General features: G+C 52.2%; 2 protein-coding genes across 6 annotated transcripts in view; one reads left to right on the forward strand and one right to left on the reverse strand.

Moving 5' to 3' along the window:
• The window catches only part of STRA6 (signaling receptor and transporter of retinol STRA6), a 42,928-nt gene extending 37,439 nt beyond the window's left edge, over nucleotides 1-5,489 (forward strand). For all 4 annotated transcript variants that reach the window (XM_043921835.1, XM_043921836.1, XM_043921834.1 and 1 more), the window contains exons 14-19: nucleotides 1,100-1,233; nucleotides 2,485-2,602; nucleotides 2,691-2,792; nucleotides 3,436-3,599; nucleotides 3,826-3,975; nucleotides 4,647-5,489. In XM_043921835.1, coding sequence (XP_043777770.1) covers nucleotides 1,100-1,233; nucleotides 2,485-2,602; nucleotides 2,691-2,792; nucleotides 3,436-3,599; nucleotides 3,826-3,975; nucleotides 4,647-4,816 — 838 coding nt within the window. In that variant the 3' untranslated portion in view covers nucleotides 4,817-5,489. The remainder of the gene's footprint in view (nucleotides 1-1,099; nucleotides 1,234-2,484; nucleotides 2,603-2,690; nucleotides 2,793-3,435; nucleotides 3,600-3,825; nucleotides 3,976-4,646) is intronic.
• Nucleotides 5,490-7,446: 1,957 nt separating this feature from the next.
• Nucleotides 7,447-10,586, reverse strand: ISLR (immunoglobulin superfamily containing leucine rich repeat). Of its 2 annotated transcripts, none has more exons than XM_043921839.1 (2): nucleotides 10,275-10,586; nucleotides 7,447-9,468 (listed from the first exon to the last, which is right to left on the reverse strand). In XM_043921839.1, exon 2 carries the CDS (start codon nucleotides 9,465-9,467, stop codon nucleotides 8,181-8,183), a length of 1,287 nt encoding a protein of 428 aa, XP_043777774.1. In that variant the 5' UTR covers nucleotide 9,468; nucleotides 10,275-10,586; the 3' UTR covers nucleotides 7,447-8,180. The 2 variants fall into 2 exon arrangements, with proteins under 2 accessions (XP_043777774.1, XP_043777773.1); XM_043921838.1 differs by lacking the exon at nucleotides 10,275-10,586 and adding an exon at nucleotides 9,654-9,788.
• Nucleotides 10,587-25,349: the final 14,763 nt, after the last annotated feature.

Raw genomic sequence — 25,349 nt, forward strand, 5'->3', positions numbered from 1 at the left:
CCCTGCGGTGGGTGGAGGTGGGGTCTCCCTATCTGGTTGGAGAAATATCTGTGAATAATGCAGGGCACGGCTGATAAAGGGCTGAAGAGTGGGGTTTGCCTTCTGAGGAGGGGTCGCCTGGGAGAGCTGGCATCCTACCGGGAGACGAGGGAGGCAGGGTGACATGGGCAGGAGGAGCTGCATGGGCAAGAGCAAGTGTGAGTGTGGGTGAGGGGGTGGGCCGGCTGGCGCCTGGGGCACCGGAGAGATTCTTGTGGGATATTGAATGCCAAGCCGCCTACCTCGCCCTTTCATGGTGAATGGTAAGGAGCACTGAAGAAGTGTGAGCAGAGAAGGAGAGAAGGTTCTGGTTGGGAGTAGGGTGGGTGGGGAGGGGAGGGCCAGGGACTTAGCAGGAAGCTGGTCTGTATACTTTACATTGATCAGGCCTCATGGTTCCTGCTCCAGAATCTTTTCTTACTGGGTTGGCACTATTTGTTGTTGTTCAGTTGCTAAGTTGTGTCTGACTCTTTGCAACCCCAGGGACTGAAGCACTCCAGGCTTTCCTGTCCTTCATCAACTCCCAGAGCTTCCTCAAACTCATGCCCATTGAGTCAATGATGCCTTCCAACCATCTCATCCTCTGTCACCTCCTTCTCCTCCTGCCTTCCATCTTTCCCAGCATCAGAGTCTTTTCTAATTCGTCGGCTCTTCGCGTCAGGTGGCTCAGGCTCTCAAGCCTCTGCCCACCTGGAACCTGGCCTCCCGCCCTGGTGGCTGAGCTGCAAGTCACTTTCCATCCCTACTGTTGTGTCTCACTTTCCTGACTTGGCTCAGGTTGAGTCTTCTGTTTTGATTTGTCTCCCTTGATCCCTGCCCCACCCGCTACCAGCTTACTCTCGTTCATTTTTAAGACTCCACTCAGGCATCACCTCCTCTGGGAGGCCCTCCCTGACCTCCCAGGCTGGGTTAGTAGGCTCCACTGGGCTCCCACAGCCCTGGGCTTCCCTGCCCGTGGCTGTGGGTTAGACTGGGGGTTCAGCCAGAGGCCGGCCCAGAGCTGAGAATAAGGCAGTATGTGTGCTCCCTGAGATCCCTGCCTTCCTCACTCCCACCCTAGGACCAACCTGCAAGCTCTGCACCGAGGGGGCGCCCTGGACATGGGCCCCCTGACCCAGAGCCCCCACCCCTCCCGCCAGGCCATATTCTGTTGGATGAGCTTCACCGCCTACCAGACTGCTTTTACCTGCCTTGGTGAGCCCCCTTCGTCCACTCCACCTGACCTCAGCACTGACCTCCATCTGACCCCAGACACTGGCCCGAGTTGGGGGTGGGGAGGGTGGAGAATGTGCTGCAGGTCTTGGCTGCCCCTGCGGGTCTGCCTGCCTGTGCTAGAGCTGGCTCTGGGGTAAAAGCAAAAGGAAAGAACCACCTTGCCTCCCCTGCCCTCAGGGAGTCCACACAGATGGGATGAGTGGGAGGGGCTAGGTGCGGGAGCCTTTGGTGAAAGAACATCCATCACTAGATTGGCTCCTGGGTGCCACCAGGTGTTAGCACAGAGGGTGACCCAGGGCTGGAAAGATGAAGGAGGCACATTGCTGCTTTTGTAAGAGAGGGCTATATCATGATGGCCTCTCAGTAGGTAATGAGATCCCTGTCACTGGGAGTATTCAAGCATGACTGTTATTATTGTCCAGTCGCTAAGTCACATCCGACTCTTTGCAACCCCGTGGACTGTATCATGCCAGGCTTCCCTATCCTCCACTAGCGTGGTTATGTGGCCATTACTGGGGGCTGCAAAGGGGGTCCTACTCTGAGAGAACTGGACTAGATGGACTTCAAGGACCCTTCCATGCTCCGAGTTTCTGATTCTTTCCTTGGGCACTGCAGTGAGTAAAGTCCTCTCAAATGTGAGTGGGCCGAAGCCAGCAAGGGTCTGATTTCCCTTCCTGCTGGTTCTTTCAGCTCTCAACTCTCTGGGTAAGGTGGGACAAGATGATAAAAAGGGGTAGAGGGACTATTAGCACTAAAAGTCATAATTCCTTGAATTAGTAAACTTTAAGCCTCCGAAGCCCTTTTGTACACATCCTAGGTAAACAATTAGCCCATCATTTCAATAGACAGCTTTCAGGTGCCTACCACGGGCCAGGCTCTGGCCAGTAGGAATGTAAACATTATTTTCAAATACTGTCTTGTCCTCAAGGATGCAGGAGCAATTGGGGGGAAAAGTAACATTTGCAAAGCACTTTGTGGTTTTCCAAGAGTGGCCACAGATTTTGTCTCACTGCCTCCTCAGCACGGTCCTCCTGGGTAGGGGGGCCCTCTCCCCTTTTTACAGAGGAAGAAACCAAGGCTCAGAGAGGTTAAGTAACTTGCTCAAGGTGGCACAGCTAAACAGCAGCAGAGCAGGGATCTGAAACCCGGTCTACCCGATTCCAAAGCTTTGAGTGTCTGGGAGTGGCGGGGGTGGGCTGATGGCTGCGCCCCTCCTCCCGATGCTGGCAGGGCTCCTGGTGCAGCAGATCCTCTTCTTCCTGGGGACCTTGACCCTGGCCTTCCTGGTGTTCATGCCCATGCTCCACGGCAGGAACCTCCTGCTCCTCCATTACCTGAAGTCCTCATGGTGAGTGAGGAAGGGGCTGAGGCTTCTGGGACCCCTTCCCTAAGGGCCACTAACAGTGACACCCTCCCCATCCCCTCACCTCCCACAGGCCCTTCTGGCTGACCTTGGTCCTGGCTGTGACCCTGCAGAACGTGGCGGCCCACTGGGTCTTCCTGGACACTCACCATGGACGCCCGGGGCTGACCAACCGGTGAGGTGGCTCCTGGGCTTGTGGCTCCCGCAGGCCCTTGGCCGCTTCTTCCCTGTCTTCCTTTCTGTGTCTTTCTCCCTCCACTGCTGTCTTTCCCCTTTCTCTAACAGGGGGCCCCAGCGGGTGGTAAAAAGAGCTCGCCTTTTCCACAGAGAGGCTGCCGTGGCCCAGCTTAGTTCACAACGCCTCTGTTTACCTGTCACAGGGCCAGAAATACCCGCTGAGCTTTCCCTATCTTGGGGATCAGCCCTGCTCTCCCCTTTGCAGGAGGAGGTTAACAGCCATGTCATTTCTCTGCTAGGCTGTGGGAGGATCCTGGCCCCAGGAGAGGCTTAGAGTTGTGAACAAGGGACCCAGAGAAAGGAGGTGGGAGACACCAGGATCATAGGAAGATCCAGGTGGACCTGGAGTGAAGCCCCAAATCTGCCACTGACCAGCTAGGCAGCCTTAGCTAAGTCACCCCATCTCTCTGGGCCTCCCAGATTGGGGAAATGGGTGAGCTGGGTTACATAAGGCACAAGGCGGGTGCACAGAGGTGTACTCAGTAAATACATGGCAGCTGTGGTCCTGTCAGTCTGACACTGACCCCGAGGAAGGGCCTCTGTGTGGGGAACTGCTTCAGCCCTCCTCTCCCTGACCCCAGGCGAGTGCTCTATGCAGCCACCTTCCTTCTCTTCCCCGTCAACGTGCTGGTGGGCGCCATGGTGGCCGCCTGGAGAGTGCTCCTGTCTGCCCTCTACAACGCCGTCCACCTTGGCCGGATGGACCTCAGCCTGCTGCCTCCTAGAGCCGCCACTCTTGACCCCGGTAAGGTCACTGGGCAGGAGCCAAGGGTAGGGGATGCTCAGGCTGGCCAATCAGGGAGGGCGGGTCTGCCCTGACCTAGTCTCCTTGGAGGATGTCCGTAACCCTGAGCAGGGGGCCACTCGCAGGTGCTCAGGTGTCCACGTGGGCATGCAGGATACTCCCTGTATCTGTGTTACGGGCTGTCTTGGGTCCTCCCCGACTAGCGCTGCCTCCTCCACCCACCCAGGCTACCACACATACTGCAACTTCTTGAAGATGGAGGTCAGCCAGTCACACCCAGCCGTGATGGCCTTCTGTGCCCTGCTCCTGCGAACTCAGAGGCCCCAGCCCCGCGTCACCCCCCAGGATGGCCTCAGACTGGGGGAGGAAGAGGAAGGTGCGCCTTTCCACTGGGGATGGGCGGGGGTGGGGGGGAGTTGAACCCACCTGGCTTCTCCCAAGAGGAAGGCATGCCCCCCTCTCCAACACGGGCAAGGGAGAGAGGGCCAGGAAAATGCTTACTTCCTCTCTGGGCTGCCTGTGGGAGAGAAGAAGTGAGAATTTTCCTGGCCCGTCTCAGGGTAACTTTTTCCTTGATACTAACATATACACACTGTCACATGTGTGCACACACACTTAATTCTTACTTGGGGAATGAGTCCTCTGTCTTGCTAAGGGGCTCAGTCACCCCCACCACCCAGGCCACCCCCTACTCGCCATCTAAGCAGTCTATCTTTCCCCTGCCCTTCTGCCTGGGTGTGGTAGGGAGCGGGGCATGGAGCTGGCTCCAGCCCCTTGTCCCATCCCTGCCCCCCGCAGAGCTCCTCCTCTCCCTCTCCTACCAGCTAGCCAGAGGATGACCCCTTGAGCTTGAACAAAGCCCTTCTGCAGCCCCGCACTTCTCCCGGCTTCCCACCCTGTGAAATCGCACCCGGAGCCCCTGTCTCATCAACCTCCCCCACTCTACACATGGGATTTTCAGATTCTGCCCTCATCTTGGGGTTGGTAGGGGGGAGGCGGGGTTTGGCTGGGTGTTTGTTGAGTGACTCACAGAAGGCCTCTTCTCAGGGATTCAGCTGCTACAGACCAAGGACCTGGTGGCCAAGGGAGCGGGGCCCAGGGCCCGTCAAGGCAGGGCTCGCTGGGGTCTGGCGTACACGCTGCTGCACAACCCAGCTCTGCAGGCCTTCCGGAAGACAGCCCCGCCGGGTGCCCGGGCCAACGGCTCCCAGCCCTGAGGCGGGGGAAGCCCACACCTCCGTGTCCTTGCCTCCCAGCCCGTCCCTCCCCGGCTCTCCCAGCGTCATCACCATGGCCATGGCAGCCCTCTGCTTGGCCCCAGCTCTGCCCGCAGGTCCCGGGGATTTAGCGGGACCAGCCGGGGGGTCACTCTGGTTGGATGGAAGTCTGTCAGCACTATGAGCCTTGAGCCTCGGGAAGCCTCTGGTCTGCCTCTCTTGACCTTGGGAAGCCAGTGAGGGCTCTGGAGAAGGCGAGCAGTGGTTTTGCCTCTTGGTCCAGGAAGCAGGTCCAGGCCCCTGCCGACGCCCAGCCCTGCCACCAGCCTCCAGGCTTCCCTGAAGCCTTCTCCTGACCGGGGTTGGCGATTCAGGCCAGGGCAGCCTAGCCTTCCAGCTTGGCCCCCTCAGCTGCAGACGGACCTCCCCACCGTGACGAGACGCAGTGCCTCCTGTCTCCTAAAGCTTCCCCCTCTCTTTCTGGGGGCCCTTATGGCTTGCAAGGCAGCCCAGGAGGAAGCCATGGGCTCCTACCCCACAGCAAAGTCATGGCTCAACCAGGCCCCACACCAAGCTGGCCACACTTGAGAGCCTGATATTTTTGTAGTTGGTATGCCCTTAGAGATTATGAAAGAGGTTAGTGTGCTCTCTGTAATAAACTTGTGCTTGAGAAGCAGTCCTCCTGAGGTGGGGGGAGGCGGGGAGGGGGATATCTGGGGAAAACCACCCGGACTCTCAGTGAATCAACACTGTGTTTGTGGGGCTTGGGTGGGGTTGGGGTATTCTGGTCACATGCTGGGCTGGGTAGAGAGGGCAGAGGGGGAACCCGTGGCCACATCCTTTTGGGTGGTGGAGAGCCTGGGGACCCAGGGTGCCACCCCTGAGCTGTGTGAGTGTGGGCTTTGGGTGTAGGACTGATTCTGGGTCTTCAAGAATGTTTAGGATTTGGGGAGGAGGAGAGATTTCAGGAGAAAGCAATATGAATAGGAGTGTGGAGGTTGGGGTGTGGGGGGCTTCTCTAGTGACTCAGAGGGTAAAGAAACTGCCTACAATGCAGAAGACGGGGGTGCAACCCCTGGGTCAGGAAGATCCCCTGGAGAAGAAAATGTCAACCCACTCTAGTATTCTTGCCTGGAGAATTCCATGGACAGAGGAGGCTCGTGGGCTGTAGTCCATGGGGTGGCAAAGAGCTGGACAAGACTGACTCTCTCTCACACACACACACACACACAGGTGGGAGGAGACTGGCCTGCAGACGGAAGGGCCCCTGAGGGGGTCCCCCACTCCTGCGGGGGGGTTGGCTGAGGTGTGGACTACTATGGGGCTGGGGCTACCGAGAGTGGGGCAAATGTGGCCACCCCACATACCTGGATCAGTGGGGCCTCAGGAGATGTCTGTACAGCTAGTGAAGACCACCCCCAACCCCACCACATTCCCAAACCCAAACTACAGCCTCAAACTGGCAGGAAGCCAGGGGGGGCCAGGGAGCTCCAACCCACCTTCAAGGGTGCCCAGGAAGAGGGCAAGGAAGGCAGGGTTGATCCCACTGAAGCCCACTGTAAAATGTATTCCTAGCCCTGTGTCTGTGATTGACAGGGTCTGTCCTTAATATGGAAACAGAGTCACAAGAGAGTGATCAGACGGGGACACTGGACACTCAGGGCTATGTGAGCCAGAGGAGGGGGCCTAGTCCCATTTGAGGGGGTGAGGGGAAAGCATCCCGGAGATTCCTGGAGGAGGTGGTACCTAAGCCAAGTCTCAAAAGCTGACTTAGTCGAGTGACAAGCAGGAGGATATCCAGAGAGATGGAACAGTGTAAGTAAATATACAGAGGATGACACATCTCAGAGCGTTCAAGGGACAATTAATTAGCTGTTCCCAGAGGGGTGGGGCTGGGTGGCTTCAGAGAGCCAGTCAGAGGGGCCAGGAATGTCTGACCAGAGACTTGGGCTTCACCCTGAGGGCACGGGGGCCACAGGTGACTTTAAAACAAGCGAGTAGCTAGTTCATTCAGGGCACAAATGTTCCCCAGCCTCCCCCGGCCTCAGGTCTTAGGCCCACATCCTACTGCAAGAAGCTAAGCCTACTCAGATGTGAACAGAGCCAGGGATGTCGAGGGGTCCACGTTCAGTTAGGATTAGAAGGCCTTAGATACTCAGAGTCAACGGAACCCGTGACTTTACCATGGCCTACCCCATCCTTTGTCTTCTGAGGAAACCAAAGTCCAGAGATGGGCAGTGACTCACCCAAGGTAACACAGCACAGGGGACTTGGCTCCATCCCGCGGTTTTCCATCAGAGGTGCAGTCATCCTCGACATGTGCTCTGGTGATGGCAGCTCAGCGGGAGCTGCAAGCTGACGGGGGGGGGGGGGATGGGGAGATACTGCGTGTGGAAGGAGGGGGAAGCGGGGCTGGCCAGACTGCAAGTCTCACAGCTGCTACCCTACATTCCTGGGCCTCCCTGTCTCCACTTTGCTGGTCTCAGCAGTTCTGGGGGCTCTGGTCAGAGGCTTCAGAGCTTCTCTCACAGGCTCTTGTCCCTAAGCATTGCACACGTTGATCTGGAAAGGGACGGGGTTGGAAGTAGCAGGGCTCCCAGATCCAGACAAAACTCCAGGCAGACGCAGGGGAGCATCAGAAATGCTATTTATTTCTCTGCCGCCCCCAGGCTGGCTAGCCTCTCCCGAGGTGGGGGCGGGGGGGATGCAGGCTATAGATGTGTACCTGGAGAGGAAGGCAGGGCAGGAATCCAGGATGGAGGGGCACACCAAGGGAGGAAGAGTTGGAGATGAGCACCATCCTGGGTCTTCTAGTCCTGTCTGAGGGCAGAGACTCCCAAGCCCTCAAGTCGTTAGAGAACACCAAAGGTCAGCAGGAACTCAAGCAGGTCAGAGAGCCTCAAAGCCACGCCAGCCACTTGCTCTGTGTCCTCATTCTACATCTCCCGTGCCCATCTTCAGGCTATTTCCCCGCCCAGCCCCAAGCCCCAGGCCCTGACCGTAACTTTGACAGCTTGTCAGTCCCAGTGCCTGGAATTCCATCAGTGAGGCTCCCCCTAGGTGGTTAGGGCATCGCCTGGTCAGCATGCTGCCCCTGAGACAGAGGAGCATGTGCAGTGTGGTTAGCAGCAATTAGCACCATAGACGGTGAGTTAGGGGATCCAATTCCATCCTAGTCACTAGCTTTGAGCAAGTCTAGAAATTGGGGTGCTGAGTGTCCTAGAAGGGATGAGAAGGGGAGGTAGGAAGGTGGGAAGTCCCTGATGCAGGCTCCAAGAATTGCTACCCCCAGGCCCCTGCACCCCTTGTGAGGGACAGCCAGCGGTCAGGGCAAGAGTCAGCAAGCCCTCAGGTGGGGGTGGGGCTAGAAGGAAGCAAGGAAGAGGAGGAGGAGGCTCTGGCCCAGCAGAAGCAGGCCAGGGGGCTGCTTCCCAGAGACCCCTTCTGCTGCTGCTGCAGCCTCGGGGCCCCTGGGGCGGCTGAGGTAGATGATGACCACGTTGTCCTCTGGACCCGATGGCTGCACCTCGTTGTCGACCGTGTAGCAGACCTTCCCCTCGGCTGCTTTGCCCTGGAACCTGCGCCCCAGCGCATCCTCACCACCCTCACCTGGTGTGGCCAGGGCCACATTTACCGAGCTCTCCGCGCTGCCCAGCTCGTTGGTGGCCAGGCAGCTGTAGGTGCCCTCCTCCAGCTTGCCGAAGTCAGGGATGAGCAGGCTGCCATTGGCAAAGGCTTGGAAGCGTGGGCGGCTGCTGGCTGCCAGGACACCAGGCAGGGCACGCCCATCGGCACCCACGTTGGGGCTAGCGATCTCCACGGTGCCACCGGGCGTCTGGATGTGCCAGTGGAGTTGGGGGGCCGGCTGCCCATCCACATCACAGTGCAGTGCCAGCACGAAGCCCGGACGCAGCTCGGCCCCATCCTGGCTGGGCTGGTAGGTGAGCTGTACCGAGGGAGCTGAGCAGGGCAGCGGCAGCAGGCGGTTCAGCCGCGTGCCCTTGAGCACGTGGGGCGAAGTGCAGGTGATGTTGTCCTGCTCTGGGATGGACACGGCCGTGGTCAGGGCCCACGTCTTGAACCACACGATGCCGCAGGTACAGTCGAAGGGGTTATCGTTGATCTGCAGGTGAGACAGTGCAGTGAGCGGGGCAAAAGTGCCCTCGGCCAGCGTGTGCAGGCGGTTATGGTTGAGTTGCAGCGAGCGCAGGGCGCGAAGGCTGCGGAAGGCGTCGCGGGGGATGAAGGTCAGCTCATTGCTGTCCATCTTGAGCAACTGAAGGGCACTGAGGCTGTGCAGGTCACTCCAGGCAAAGTCGGAGATGAGATTGTGGCTGAGATCCAGGCTCTTGAGTTGGCTCAGGGAGGCCAGGGCACCCGCGGCCACGCTGCGGATCTCGTTGTGGGCCAGCCACAGCGACTGCAGCCGGGGCACCTCCCTGAAGGCGCCCCCCGGCAGGCTTGGCAGCTGGTTGGCCGACAGGCTCAGCGTGGTCACATTGGCCGGGAAGCCGGATGGCACGGCCTGCAGGTCACGGTAGGCACAGTCGGCGATGTGGAAACCATACTTCTCCCCGCATTCACAGGGCTCCGGACAGGCCTGCACCAGGCCCGCGAGGACCACCAGGCACAGCAGACACAGCTCCTGCATCCTGCAGAGAAGGACATGCCTCCAAGGTGACCCCCAAAGACCCACAGAAGGCACCCCGACACAGAGCTCTTCCCCATCAGAAGGCCCTGCCCACATAATCCAGATAAGACACCCCTCACAGCACCTAGCCCACCACCCCCATTCTACAGAAGGGAAACTGAGGCCCACAGAAGGTCCAAGACTTGCCCGAGGTCACGCAGTCAGGAGGGGGCGAAGACAGGACGGAAGAGGACCCCAGCTCCTTCTCTGAGCCGAGAGCTCTCCCTGCCTCGGCCGGCTCCTAGCTGACTTTGTGACTTGAAATCTGTTTTCCAGCCGCCTCCTCCCCCAGCATTTGGCAGAGCCTCCCTCCTGCCCTCCCACATCCTGGCCACAGCCCCTCCCCCTGGAGCCCCCCAAAGGTACGCTCTGCCCCCTGGCCTAGACAAGGCCCCTTGTGCAGTGCACACCACCCCCATCTGCCCCACCCACCCCTCTCCTGCTCCTACCAGCCGTGACCACAGCACACACCAGACCCTTTCTACAGACTCACACCCTTGGCCTTTTCGGTTCAAACTACACCAGGCAGCTGCCTAAATAAACCCCTGCCAGGACCTCTCAGCTGGCTTGGATGAGGCTAGTGGCTCAACCCAAATACTGCTGGGGTTTCCAGAGCTGTGGTTGTTAGAGGGATCCATGACCCCTGGACAGATCCAAGCAAGGGATTGTCTGAGCACCCCGAACCAACAGGAAACTGTCCAGTCCCCATGCCCAGTAGACTGCTTTCTCCTCCCACTGGCCCCTGGAGCCCTTTTGCCGCTGACTTACCTTCAAACTACTCTTTCTTAGTCAAGCAGAGCTTCTTCTAAGATGGAACCAACAAGCAACAAAGAAAGAGTTAGTCCTGGACAGTCTGCAGGGCCAAGGGAAGATGGCGATGCTGGAGGAAGGGGCAGCCTGGTCCCTGTCCCACCTTCAGTCTGCACACCCTGAATAAGGGCCTGCCCTTATCCAGACAGGGTGCCTGAGACCATCTGTTGAGAAGAGGCTGCAGGAAGGGAACCCAGGCAGTCCGTATACTCCCTCCTTCCAGCAAAACGACTGCCTCTCTGCAGCAACAAGGACCCGTGTTTCATAAGTGACACCAGAAACTTGAGGGGGAAAAGATGCCAAATTTTTTGTTTTTTTTTTTTCCTCTCTCTCTCTCACTCACTTTTAGCAGCTTCAACTTCCTTAAAGACACAGCACTAGCTGGACAGAACCCAAGAAAAGATGGGGCCAGAAGGATTTTATGGGAGGGAGGGGTGAGAAATTGAATCCCATGGAACGTGGGGGACTTTTAACCTCAGTTTGAACAGGAGAAAAAGGAGAGGGTATTCTCCAAGTTGGGACCATGTGAGGGACTGTGTGTGCATGTCTGAGTGTGGGTGTGACATCTCTGTGTGTGGATGAGTTTGTGTGTGGGGGGTGTGTGGGTGTGGGTGTGAGATCATGTATGTATGACTTTGTGTGTTTGGGAATGTTTGAGTGTGTGTATTTGTGCAGGTTGTGAGGCTAAGTCTTCGTGTGTTTGTGTGGATGTGCGTGAGTCTAATTCATATATCTGGGTGTGTGTGTGTGTGTGTGTTTATGTGTAGTAATGAATGTGCGTCTCTGTGACCGTGTATCTGTGTGGGTGGTGGGTGTGTTCCAGTGAAAAGCTGAGGCCAGAGCGTAGAAAACACCCACCATGATCCAGAGTCTCGGGGAGAAGCCAAAACTTCCGGCCTGTTTATGTAAGAAAACACATCCTCCTCACCAGCTCCCTCCCCAAGTCATGCCTGCCTGCTGGCTCCAGGCTAGGCTGCCCTAAACACTTGAAGTCCCAGGAGGTCTCCCTGATGAGCTGGGAGAGGAGGGCGGGGAGGCAGGCAGGGGTGTGACTGCCCTCCAGTCGGGTAAAAGGAAGCTCCGGACAGGAATCGGCCAGGCTTCAGCTTTCTGACGGGGATTCTGAGGCACTCAGGCTCACAGAGATGGTTCTATCACCCAGGACTCTCCACCTGGCAGCCAGGTGAGGCTGAGGACCTTTCTCCTTCTGTGATATTCTCTCTGGGGTCTCCCAAATTGCCTGAAACCCCACCGTTGGCGCTGCTTGTCTGGAGAGGCAGCATTGCTCTCTGAACTCCACTGTTCCAACTCTAACTGCCTCCGGGGGAGTAGATTTACACCCAGTTCTTGTTTCATGTATATATATGTATATTTTTTAAATTTCTCTGAAGCTAATAATAGCTTTTTTAAAAACGTGTCCCTCTATCTGCATGGTCTGTTTCTTCAAGTTGCCTTCTCCCTGCCCCCCCCCCCCCAGCCCCCCGGCCATTAGTTAACTTGTTTAGAACTATCTTTCCTTTTAGAGGTTTTTCTCAGTTAATTTACTCAACATAAATTTACTCCGTTATGTTTAAAGGGAGATCCCTCTACTAGGGAAGAAGCCTGTTGAAAGCAGACAACTTGTTCTCCCAGTTGTTGTTAATCCCTGGCACAGAGAAGATGCTCAATAAATAGCCCTTAACTCAATGAGTGAGTGAGCTGGGTGAGCATCAGATGCCAGAAATGAAAGCACTTTGGAGGTTCCCTTCTCCACACCCTCTTTTACAAATAGGGACTCTGGGTCCAGACCAGGTTCCTTAGGACAGGACGTTCTAAGGCTATCTCACACAATGTAGGGGACCCACCTCCCATGTGGCGCTAGTGGTAAAGAACCTGCCTGCCAATGCAGGAGACATAAGATATGTGGGTTCGATCCCTGGGTTGGGAGGGAGTGACCACGCATTCCAGTACTCTTACCTGGAGAGTCCCATGGATGGAGGAGCCTGGCAGGCTACAGTCCACAGGGTTGCACAGAGTCGGACACGACTGAGCGACTTAGCATGAGCATGAGCATGCGTGGGGGATCCATACTCTGTTGGGTGTGTGAGCATGTTACCAGCCTTCCTGGGGGTCCTTGCACCTCATTCCACATTGTCAAAGACCTTGATGATAAGCCAGCACTAGGCCACCCTCAGAATCCTGTGCAGAACAGCTGGGGCGGGGGGGGGGGGCGGGGTGTGGTGTGGTGTGGGGACGGGGGCTATGGCAGGAGAAGCAAGAGTAACCTGCCCACCCAGGCAGAACCAAGTCTGCACGCATCAGTCACTGACAACCCTTCCCCATCTGCCCAGATCCCATCACCTCCTGAGGGTAAAAAGGGGACAGCATGACACACCTCTCCCAGGAAGGACAATAGGACAAGGGCCACTGGGACCCAGTGGGCCTCTACTAAGAAGCATCTCATGTCCTCCAAGGCGCTTCACAGTGGGCCACGCGGGGCCACCCACCACAGAGCCTGAGAAGTGGAGGCGCGCCTCCAAGGGTGGGGCTTATCACCTCCTAGGCAGCCCCTAGGCTCTCCACGTACCATCATCTTATCAAGTTCTTCCTGCAAAGCCCGTCCCCAAGGAGATGATGTGAGCAGGTAAGGACACAGCTGGGAGTCAGCTCCCCTTTCTCTTCCCAGGCCAGGAGCTCCCTGGGGGCCTAGAGATGGGGGTCCTCAGTGAGTGTGTGGACACACTGACTGTCCCCAGATCACAGATGCGGGCACAAAGGCCCAGGACTAGAGAGCATCTCTCAAACCCCAAACCTCTGCACCATCCCTGGATACCCGGCAGCCCTTCAACAGTGGAAGGGAGAATTGGGAGGTGGGGAATGGGAGGGAAGGAGTCAGGTCTGGAAGCCCTTCCTGCCTGCCCCATCCTAGCTCCTGTGGGCCTCAGGGTAGAGTGCCCGGCATTCCTGGGATGTGGGGCTTTCGGTGTTAAAATCCAGACAGTCCCAGGCCAGCTGGAACGGCTGATTGCCCTAACAGAGGAGGTGGGGCTCGCCTCTTCCCAGAGTTTTTCTTCCGGCTCCCCCTTCTCCAGCCCTCCTCGGAAGCCCAGCCCTTTCTCCTCCCATCCATCCAGGCTCTCCCCCCAACAGGGCGGCCAATCCCTCCCCAGCTGCAGCAGCTCAACCCGCCTGAAGCCCCCACCCCAAAGAGGCCTCACTCCTGCTGAGTGACCAGAGCCACGTCAGCTTTTCCTGGAAGGCAAAGAAAGATCCTGGAGAGAGAGAAAGAAAATAGAGTGAGAGGGATAGAGCCCAGCAGAGAGGGAACCGGAGAGAAGCTGAGAGACCAAGGAAAGAGAGACAGGGGCGGGGGGGACGGGCGAAAGTGCAGAATCACCAAGAGCCAGGGTTAGAGCTGAAGGTAGAGAAAGGAAGACACGAAAAAGAGGTGAAGAGAGAAGGTCTGGTGGGCCCTGAAACCAGCTTTGAGAGGAAGGAGACAGCAGGCACTCAGATGCGTGGGCAGTCGTGGTGGTAGGGCTTTGCCATCCTGCCAAGAGGGCGGGTGGGTCTTGATCCCAACCTCACTCTCTCTCCACACAGCTTGTGGGAATAACTGGGAGGGAGCTCAGCTGCTCCTGGAGGGACTTGGGTAAGCCTGTGGGTCTCCCCGGAAGGAGAGTCTGTTCTGGGCCATTGAGAATACAGTTTCTCTGTTTCAGGTGGGAGTCAGATGAGACCATCTGATATCCTTCAGCCCTGATGTCCTAGAATTTCTAATGAAAGTCTACCTTCACATGAGGAGTTTGTGTGCATGTGTGTGTTCATGCACAATCATTTCTATTTGCATGCACTGTGCTGGTTTTCCATGTGTACTTGTTGGTACGTGTACCCTGCAGGTATGAGGGGTAGATAGCTAGAGCGTCAGTTCCTTGTGGGGGCTCCCCAGGCTGTAACTGGGGGCATAGGCCAGGCCCCATCTTCTCACCTCCTCCCAGAGGCCCCCCGCCCAGACAGAGCATGCCTGGCCCCTGGCTGACTCTGCTCTACTCCTGTTTCCTTTCCCACCCTCCACCTTCCTCTCCACACACCCCTTCCCATTGCTCAGGTGTGAGGGTCTCTCCCTTCTCTTCTTTGGTTTCACTTCCTCAGACCCTGAAAACCAGGAAGTGTCTCCGTGATCTGCCCCAACCCCCACCCTGCTCCCTGTGTTATCTTCTCACATCACCCGCTCCCACCTTGGGGCCCTGCTATTGCTCTTTTCTCAAACTGGACTCTGTAGGGCTCACTTCCTCTATCTCAGGAGACTTTCAAATACCAACTCCCCAGATCTTCCCAGCCACCATATTGTCACTCTGTCCCCTCCGTTCAGTTCAGTCAGTTCAGTCGCTCAGTTGTGTCCGACTCTTTGCAACCCCATGGACTGCAGCACACCAGGCCTCCCTGTCTATCACCAACTCCTGGAGCTTACTCAACTCATGTCCATTGAATCAGTGATGCCATCCAACCATCTCATCCTCTGTCATCTCCTTCTCCTCCCGCCTTCAATCTTTACCAGGGTCTTTTCAAATGAGTCAGTTCTTCGCATCAGGTGGCCAAAGTATTGGAGTTTCAGCTTCAACATCAGTCCTTCCAATGAACATTCAGGACTGATTTCCTTTAGGATAGACTGGTTGGATCTCCTTATAGTCCAAAGGATTCTCAAGAGTCTTCTCCAACACCACAGTTCAAAAGCATCAGTTCTTTGGTGCTCAGCTTTCTTTATAGTCCAACTCTCACATCCATACATGACTACTGGAAAAACCATAGCCCTGACCAGACGGACCTTTGTTGGCAAAGTAATGTCTCTGCTTTTTAATATGCTGTCTAGGTTGGTCATAACTTTTCTTCCAAAGAGCAAGCGTCTTTGAATTTCAAGGCTGCAGTCACCATCTGCAGTGATTTTGGAGCCCCCAAAAATAAAGTCTGACACTGTTTCCCCACCTATTTGCCATGATGATGAGACCAGATGCCATGATCTTAGTTTTCTGAATGTTGAGCTTTAAGCCAACATTTTCAGTCTCCTCTTTCACTTTCATCAAGAGGCTCTTTAGTTCCTCTTCACTTTCTGCCATAAGGGTGGTGTCATCTGCATATCTGAGGTTATTGATATTTCTCCCGGAAATCTTGATTCCAACTTGTGCTTCATCCAGCCCAGTGTTTCTCATGATGTACTCTGCATATAAGTTAAATAAGCAGGGTGACAATATATAGCCTTGACATACTCTTTCCTGATTTGGAATCAGTCTGTTGTTCCATGTCCAGTTCTAACTGTTGCTTTCTGACCTGCATACATGTTTCTCAAGAGGCAGGTCATGTGGTCTAGTATTCCCATCTCTTTCAGAATTTTCCACAGTTTATCGTGACCCACACAGTCAAAGGCTTTGGCATAGTCAATAAGGCAAAATAGATCTTTTTCTGGAACTCTCTTGCTTTTTCAATGATCCAGTGGATGTTGGCAATTTGATCTCTGGTTCCTCTGCCTTTTCTAAATCCAGCTTGAACATCTGGAAATTCATGGTTCATGTACTGTTGAAGCTTGGCTTGGAGAATTTTGAGCATCACTTTACTAGCATGTGAGATGAGTGCAATTGTGCAGTAGTTTGAGCCTTCTTTGGCATTGCCTTTCTTTGGGTTTGGAATGAAAACTGACCTTTTCCAGTCCTGTGGCCACTGCTGAGTTTTCCAAATTTGCTGGCATATTGAATGCAGCACTTTCACAGCATTATGTTTTAGGATTTGAAATAGCTAAATTGGAATTCTATCACCTTCACTAGCTTTGTTTGTAGTAATACTTCCTAAGGCCCACTTGGCTTCGCACTCCAGGATGTCTGGTTCTAGGTGAGTGATCACATCATCATGATTATCTGGGTCATGAAGATCTTTTTTGTACAGTTCTTCTGTGTATTCTTGCCACCTCTTCTTAATATCTTCTGCTTCTATTTGGTCCATACCAATTCTGTCCTTTATTGAGCCCATCTTTGCATAAAATGTTGCCTTGGTATCTCTAATTTTCTTGAAGAGATCTCTAATCTTTACCATTCTATTGTTTTTCTTATTTCTTTGCACTGATTACTGAGGAAGGCTTTCTTATCCCTCCTTGCTATTCTTTGGAACTCTGCATTCAGATGCATATATGTTTCCTTTTCTCCTTTGCTTTTTGCTTCTCTTCTTTTCACAGCTGTTTGTAAGACCTCCTCAGATAGCCATTTTGCTTTTTTGCATTTCTTTTTCTTGGGGATGGTCTTGATCCCTGTCTCCTGTATATTGTCATGAACCTCCATCCATAGTTATTCAGGCACTCTGCCTTTCAGATCTAGTCCCTAAAGTCTATTTCTCATTTCCACTGTATAATCATAAGGGATTTGATTTAGGTCACACCTGAATGATCTAGTGGTTTTCCCTACTTTCTTCAATTTAAGTCTGAATCTGTCCCCTCACCCTGCCTTATTTATCCTTCTTCTTCTTCTTTTTTTTTTTTTTGCCACAAGGCTGTGGGATTTACAGGATTTTAGCTCGCTGACCACAGATTGAACCCAGGCCACGACAGTGAAAATCCTAAACCTCTGGACCACAAGGGAATTCTTTGTCCTTCTTCCTAACACCTATGAAGTATCTGAGTATAATTCTTCTCCATCTCCCCAGTCTGAATATAAGCTCCACATGAGGGGGTACTTGGTTCTGTTCACTGCAATACACCCAGCGCCTGCCAAAGGGCCAGTCACTTAGTAGGTGCGCAATAAATAGTGTTGAATGAATTAGTGAAGAAAGACCTCTAGGCTCCTAGCAGGAAGCCTCTGCCCACAGCCCTCCTCTGTCTGCCCAGAGTCTCTCCAGCCCCTCCCTTTGGTGTGGTACTGCCCTCTCTGTCACTGGACACTCTCTAGCTGGCCTTCCTGGTCCCCACCTCCTAGCACCATCCTCGCTGCCCTCTTCTGACCTTTCCCTTAGTTCACAGGGACCATTTTCAGCAGCAGCACCAACTGGGACATATCTCATTGGAATTATTTTTGTTCTTCTGCAGGCCAATCCCACAATTTCCAGAAATTCAGACCTTGGCCACACACCCAGGGCACATACCAGATTTCCACATTTCAGCCCCAGCCCTTCTACGAGGCTAGAGGTGGGATTGGGGAGTGCTATGAATGAATGAGGCTTTGAATTAATGTTCTAGACTGGAACCAGAGTTATACGGTCAGGATACCTGTCCCTAAGTAGCTCCAGGGTGCCGAAACAGCCCAAAGGCTATTTGTTAGGGGTCAATTTCAAAGGCTAGGTTTGGATGAAGGTGCAGGTTTAGAGGGTGGGACAGGAGTATTTGAAAACCAGGTCTGAAGCAGGGTCTGGGATCCAGCATGGGAGAGTAGCAATGGTCCCTGTGCTATTGGAAAGTGGAATCCTCGGCAGTAGGCAGAAGACTACAGGCTAATGTAAACAGACCAAAGGAGAAACAGAGAGACAAGGGCAGAGAGAGAAAGAAGAGAGGAGGGAGCAGGCAGAGCCAGAGCCATGAGAGAACAAGATGGGAAAGGCAGGGACAGCCCGGAGGAGCGCGGAGCATGCTTCCAGCAGCAGAAAGCCCTCTGGGTACCTGCTTCCCATTAACAGGCCAGGCTGCAGCACTGTTTCCATGTAATCCTGCTCCACACAAACCTGCAGAAAGAGGTTGCAGGCAGGGTAGCAGGCTTCCCCCAACCTTGAGAGGCTGCCTGGAGGGTACCAGTGAGAGTACCACCCGGAGATGTAGGGAGGACAGGAGTTCCTGCTGAGGCCGCTGACCATGGGGAAGCAGGGCCACAGGCCTGTGCTGACCTCAGCCTAAGGCTGCCTCTCAAGGGAAGACAAGGAGAGGAGGCAGGTGGTTGGCCAAGCTGGGGAGGTGGCCTCGGCTGCAGAGAACTCTGGGAGAGAGCCAGGCAGGACAGAATGCCACACCACGTAGGGGTGTAGGGGTTGGGAGGAGAGGGTGTGAGCTGGGGGTCAGGAAGATTTGAGGGAGGAGCTTGGAACTTGAATGATTTTTCATAACAAAGAATGCAAATCATACAACAGAAAATCAAATGGACAGAGAGGCTTAATATAAAATATTACGGTTCTCTGCCTCCCATCCTTCCCTCCCCCGTCCTCCCCAGAGGCAACAAGTCGGGATGGTTTCTGTTTTTAGTTCTGCTGTGGTTACACCCATCAAGCCTGCCCAGAACATTTGCAGGGCTTGGGACAAGGGTACATTGGGGGCGCACATAGCATATGTCTAAATATTTAGAAGTTGTAAATCCTGCAAACTACATAATGTGTTCCATTCTCCCACCTTGAAAAATGTACTTTCATAACCACTTGAAGGCCAAGTTCAAATTTAGAATTCTTGTACTCTTTGGAGTCCTAGAACTAGACAGGCAGGCAGGGCCCACCCACCGTCTCCCACAGCCCCCAGCTGACAGCTGTCCTGTTTCTCTTCCCACCCCAGGCTCCATCCCGTACCATGAGGGGCCCTATGCAAAGAGAAGTGAACGTCCCAGTCCCCATACCCTAGCTCTGTCCACATCCCTTGCCTCCCTCAAACTGACTCAGGCCTCAGGGGATACACACCCTGGTGTAGCTCTCCCTCAGGAGGAGTGGTTAGGGTGAGAAGACTTACAGAGGCCCTGGAAGTAGGTTTCAGGCTGTTCATTTGGGCAGAGAATTCCAGGGTCCCAGGTCTAGAACTGGGTGCAGGCTCTAGGTGGAAAAGTCCCCTTGAGAGGCATGTGCAAGATGGGATTGCTAGATAAAATACAGGATGTCCACTAAACAACAATTTTTTAGTGTAAGTATGGCCCCAATAGCAAATGGGAGCATACTTATACTGGGACAACAACCATATTTGTTATCTAAATGCTACTAAACATGGTAACTCTAGGCTAGAGTCAGAGCAGAGCCTTCTAAAGTGCAGGGCTAGTTAAAATTGTCCTGGTTCTTCTGTTGGTTGCATTTGTGCTCTAAATAGTACCCCTTCCTTCCTACTCCATAGAGAGGTACTGTGTGCGGCGCTTTGTCACTCAGTTGTGTCCGACTTTTTGCGACCCGATGGACTGTAGCCCACTAGGCACCTCTGTCTATGGGGATTCTCCAGGCGAGAATGCTAGAGTGGTTTGCCATGCCCTCTTCCAGGAGATCGTCCCAACCCAGGGATTGAAACCAGGTCTCCTGCATTGCAGGCAGATTCTTTACCATCTGAGCCACCAGGAAAGGAGACACCATCTAATGCCTTTCCACCATACAAAATGAGAAATTTACCACTCTTTCTCTCCTCTTCCCCTCCCCCACACTCATCTACCTCTCAACCTGTCTGTAACAGCCTGACATTTTAAAAGAATGATGATATGTAAATGTTGTGTTGAAGTCATAATTACGACAACTGCATTTTGTCCTTAGATCAGCTTTAAAAGTTAAGAAAAATCAATAAACCAATATTACTAGGAGTATAGTTCACCGCTAAGAGAAGGAATATGTACCCAAGGATGATTTCCTTCTCTTCTGATCTGAGGTCGTGATGCCCAGGCCATTTAAAGGGTGGCTAAGAATGCCTCAAGGTCACATGTATTCAGTTTTCTTAGGCTCCATCAAGTACTCAAAGGCTTGTCACATTTTCATTTTCTTTATATTTGGGTGATGGCTTTTTTTGTACAGCTTTTGATTTTCATGGAGTTTCTAATTGCTTTCTTTATTCCTATTGTCAAAAGAATAATGTGCCTTCACCAAATTCTAAAAATGACCCTGCTTTGTATATGTCTCCTTGTGATGACATTGCCTCACATTAAAAGCCCCTGCTTTCCTTAATGACTTGCTTTATTGATATACGAGCTGCTTCTATTTATTTTTGCTTTCCAAGCAGCTGGAAGCCCTTTGAAACCCTGATGCCTTGTTCAGTTATAGAGCCCTGAATGAGGCCAGTCTTGAGAGGGCACCACTGACTTGATGGGCGTGAGTTTGAGCAAGCTCTGGGAGTTGGTGATTGACAGGGAAGCCTGGCGTACTGCAGTCCATGGGGTTGCAAAAGTCGGACACGACTGAGCGACTGAACTGAGCTGAGAGGGCATCTAATCTAAAGACCCCTTTAGAAGCCCCAAGCTCCTCCCTGACACTCCATCATGATGTTCCCTCTAGAACACCATCAATTCTGGGGAACTCTTTACTCCAAAGAGGCCCATCACTTAGGAGAACTTTGAGGATATCCTTCTTAGAAGAACTCCAACCATTGTTAGTGTTTTCTGGAGCCCTGTGCCCACCCCCAGTTCAGTGACTGCCCTCAGGAAGCTTCCAGCTGTTGGTTTATCTTGCTGCTACATGAGGCTTACACATGAGGAAAAAACCCAACTGCCCACCCCAGAGAATGAGAGATCTTCTCTGGCTCTTCTCCTTACCACTTCCTGTTGGGCCCTTGAGACCTCTCTCCCAAGCAGGAAGGCTGGTTGCTGGTGGGAAGAGGGCAGAGAGAGTTTGGGAAGGCACATCGATTGACCCACTCCTCTTTACGGTGTATGAACCATTATGGGATACCCCAAAGGCCAGCGTGGGGGCACTGAACTCAGAGGCAGTGTTGCCAAAATCTTGGCTCTTTTGCGAACCAATGCCAAACAGAAATAAGGAGAGACAGAGTTATGGAGGAGAAGGAAAGAGTGGCTTTTTTACTTTGCCAGGCAAAGGGGGAACACAGTAGGCCAATGCCAAAAGAATTATACCCCCTCCCCCAGTGAGTAAGGAGAGGTTATATAGTCAGGCAGGAGTATGCAGTAAGAATCAAGGCAGTAACAGTCTTTCATAAAGTTTCAAAAGAGTGGAGTTGCTGACAAGGTGAGGGTGTGTTAGGGATCTTAGGTGGTCCAGTCAGTCTCCTAATCTTGATGAGTCTCTCGTCCTTTAATCTTGCCTCAGGTGGTTCCCTTGCTGTTCCTCCTTTGATTGGCAGCTTTCTACCCTTTGGAACTGAGAGAAGGTCTTGGAAGCTGGAGTCTTACCCATAAGAAATGGGGAACAAAAAAGAAAAAAAAGAAATGGGGAACAACAACAAAAAAGCCTCCATGCCTAGGAGTGCACAGGGCCCTACTCCGCATCAACAGCAGCACCCACCCTTGAAACCCTATCTCTTCCAGGCGGTTCCTCTGATGAGTTTTAGGGAAGAATCTTCCAGTTTGGGGCTGGAAGGGGATTTGAAAAAAAATTATACCCCTGTTTTTGAAACCACTTACCTCAAATTGGGACTTGAACCCAGCCAAAACCTTGCCTGGGACGTGAGCCCATGTGTCTGGGACTCGAACCCAGCCAAAACCCATGGTACCTGGTTTCAGGACTTAATGAAGCTCAGGTTCTTGATGTCTCATCACAGAAAGAGTTCATAAGAGACAAAGTGATCAGTAAGAAGTGGATTTATTCAGATTTAGAGAGGAGCACAGACAAAGTGTGGACCATGGCAGAGAGTGAGTGCAGCCATCAAATGTGGTGTGGTTAGTTTTTATACGCTGGGTAATTTCATATGCATTATGCCATCTATTTTGTAGAAGGGGTGGAGGTTTTCAGGAATTGGGCTGCTGCCCACTCCTTGGTCTTTTGACAGTGCCTTGGAACTGTCATGGCGCCTCTGGGTGTGTCATTTAGCTTGCTGATTGAGAATCAAGGTCTAGTTTTGTCTGCCATCTTGGTCCCATTTGATTCTAATCAGTTTATGTTGTCTTGGGCTATGTCATTCTTTCAAAAGTTGTGCCCCGTCCTTTTCCCTCCTGTTACATTTTTAGCCTTTTTTCCTTTCTTACTTGAGGCAGGAATTACCAAAAACTGTACCTACCATTCTTTAAATACCATGTTCCAGACCTTTCATACAAACTATCTCCTTAAAACCACACAAAACATAGGCATTTTTATTACCCATTTTTTAATTAACTATTTTATTAACCATTCTAGAGAAGGGAGGTCTTCCCTGGTAGCTCGGCTGGTAAAGAATCCTCCTGCAATGCAGGAGACCATGGTTCAATTCCTGGGTCAGGAAGATTCCCTGGAGAAGAGATAGACTACCCACTCTGGTATTCTTGGGCTTTCCTGATGGCTCAGATGGTAAAGAATCCACCGGCAATGCAGGAGACCTGGGTTTGATCCCTGGGTTAGGATGATCTCCTGGAGGAGGGCATGGCAACCCACTCTAGTATTCTTGCCTGGAGAATCCCCATGGATAGAGGAGCCTGGTGAGCTACAGTCCATGGGGTCACAAAGAGTTGGACACAACAGAGAAGGGAACACTGAGGCTCAGGTTAAGAAATTCGTCAACGTCCCCTTACTTAGGAAATAAGGGGACCAGAGTGCAAACTCTCTCTGGTTCTCAAGGGGCCTGACATTCTGGATCAGTGTGGCTTCATCAGGAAAGGGGAGGATAAGCGACGTGAAGGTGGAATTTGGCCAAAATCCCAAGCCAACAGAGGGCCAGTGTGATAAAGGGAGCCAGGCCCAGACAGCCCATTGACTTTTCTTGTATGGGCATCTAGGAGCTGGTGAAGATGCTTGGATGTGAGAACTACAGGATAAGAGCTGGGGTTTGTGAATTCAGCATCTAGTGCAGAGAAGATAGATTGGAAAGGCAGGAGAGAAGAGGGCCGGGGTGCAGGGAGAGTTGTCAGGAGGTTGTGTCAATCACCCAGAGGAGAAGCAGCAGGAAGGGAGGAGCAGTGGAGAGGGCAGGGGTGAGAGGCAGTGAGGATATAACCAGATGGGAACAAGTTGGGCCTGGGCTTGGGGTTGTTGCAGGAAGGGGGATCCTTTCCAAGGCCTGAGAGTGGGTTCTTGTCTAACACTCGGAAATGAATTGTCTGAGGAGATACATGTGCTGACAAAGCAAGAGACTTTATTGGGAAGGGGTGCCCGGGCAGAGAACAGAAGGGTGGGGAACCCCAGAGAACTGCTCTGCCTTGTGGCTCGCAGTTTTATGATGATGGGATTAGTTTCTGGGTTGTCTTTGGCCAGTCATCCTGACTCAGGATTCTTGCTGGTGGCACACACATTGCTCAGCCAAGATGGATTCCAGAGAGGAGGATTCTGGGAGGTGGTAGGATGTGTGGTGTCTCCCTTTGACCTTTCCCAAACTCTTCCAGTTGGTGGTGGCTTGTTAGTCCATGTTCCTTACCAGGACCTCCTGTCTTAAAATAACTCACACAAATGGTTACTATGGTGCCTGGCCAGGGTGGGTGGTTTCAGTCAGTGTGTTTCTGCTGACAGGGTGAGCAAAGGGGCTTTCCCTGGGCTGGCAGAGAGGGCAGTCACTGCTTCTGAGCAAGGCTCACAAAGGGATGGTGAGAGGGAGCAGCTTCAGTGGCCCAGAGACCCTCATTCATTCACTCCGCAGCATCCCTTGGGCTCCTGTGGTGAGGCAGTTTCTGGAGACAGAGGGCACAGGATGAGGTGGACAGCAGGCTGCCTTCATAGAGTTTATGAAAGTCCTTGAGAGTGAACTCTCTGAGCAAGAGTTCTTCCCCTCTCCCCCATTCCTTCTTTCCTCTTGAGAGCTTTTAGGGTTGCGGGTGTGAGCTTCTAGGGGAGGGGAGAGTCTGGCTGATCCCCCTTCCTGTTCTTCCGCAACCACAAGCTGATTCTTTACCCAAAGTCACGTACATTCCCCAGGGCCCTTCCCACACCTGTCCCATTCTCCAGTTTCACTGGGGGACTTCTTTTCTATATGTTTTCTTTTTGTCTCAGTTCCATTCAAGGCAGTTGTGCATGTCCATCAGAATGACTGCTGTGAAATGTTAAAGCAGTGAAATAGCATTATTCACCTATTAGAATGGCTGAAAAGGAATATTTTTTTATAAACTCTAAAATAATCAGGTGCTTGCTGGGATGCGAAGCAGCTCGTACACGGCTGGGGGAATGCAAAATGGCACAGCCACTTTGGGAAACAATACAAGAGCTTACCTTTATATTTAGGGTACAACCTATCAATTCTACTCTTAGGGAGGTACTCAATAAAAATAAAAATACGTGTTCATACGAAAACCTGCATGCATATGTTTAAAATAGCACTAATCATAATCGCCCAATAATGAAACAACATCAGCTAATGAATGAATTAAAAGAAACAACAGGCATATATCCATAATATGGAATACCTCTTAGCAATAAAAAACATTGAATAACTGATACACACGACATGGATGAATCTCAGAGCTATTATGCTGAATGACAAACAGGATGACCAACTTTCCAGAAAGATAGTCCAAGACAGCTGTGCCATACCAGACCCAAAAATAAATTTATAATAATATCATATGTAATAAATAATTATATACATATGAGCTATTACTTTTTAAATTTTACTATACAAATATAAAAATAGGTGTTTATTTGAAATTATGTATTATTCTATATTGTTTACTTTCTGTTACACAAAAACTATCATTTAAACAATAGTAGCAATTAATAGTAGAACTAGGCATGTAGTAAGTATGAGAAAAACAATAAAAATATTTTTGTACTCTTTATATCCTCTGACATAGCAGTTTATCTTTTAAAAATCTATTGGATATTTAAGTTTTATGGGTTAATTATATATTCTTAAGATACATACATGTAAGACTTCTAAAAGGAAAACTCTATAAATATAATAGTATCAGTTAAACAAAACAGATATTACCTGTGTTTAATAAAAAGTAAGAAAGATGTTTTTCCTTCTGTCCCATGATATGGTAGCATATTTTCACTCTTTCAGCTTCTTTTACCAATGACACCTCTCTGAATTGCCTGCAGCCTTTATGACAGCCTTCTTTTCCTTTATGTAGTGGTGAAATGGAATAGAGACAAATAGAGTTTAAACAGTTAAACACTTTGACCTGCAGTTCAGCTTTTCTCAAGCCTGCACTACACAGGGTCCTAGTGTCGGCTCAGTGTGACGACACTGTGCTAGGTAGCCTCTCAAGAAAAGTGTGTGAGCCTGGAATACTTAGGATTTTACTTATCTGCATCAGCAGAAATTTGAACTTGTAGAAATTACTTTCCACCTCT

Source organism: Cervus elaphus, chromosome 13 (assembly GCF_910594005.1).
Source record: "Cervus elaphus chromosome 13, mCerEla1.1, whole genome shotgun sequence".
In the NCBI taxonomy this organism is placed as follows: domain Eukaryota; kingdom Metazoa; phylum Chordata; class Mammalia; order Artiodactyla; family Cervidae; genus Cervus; species Cervus elaphus.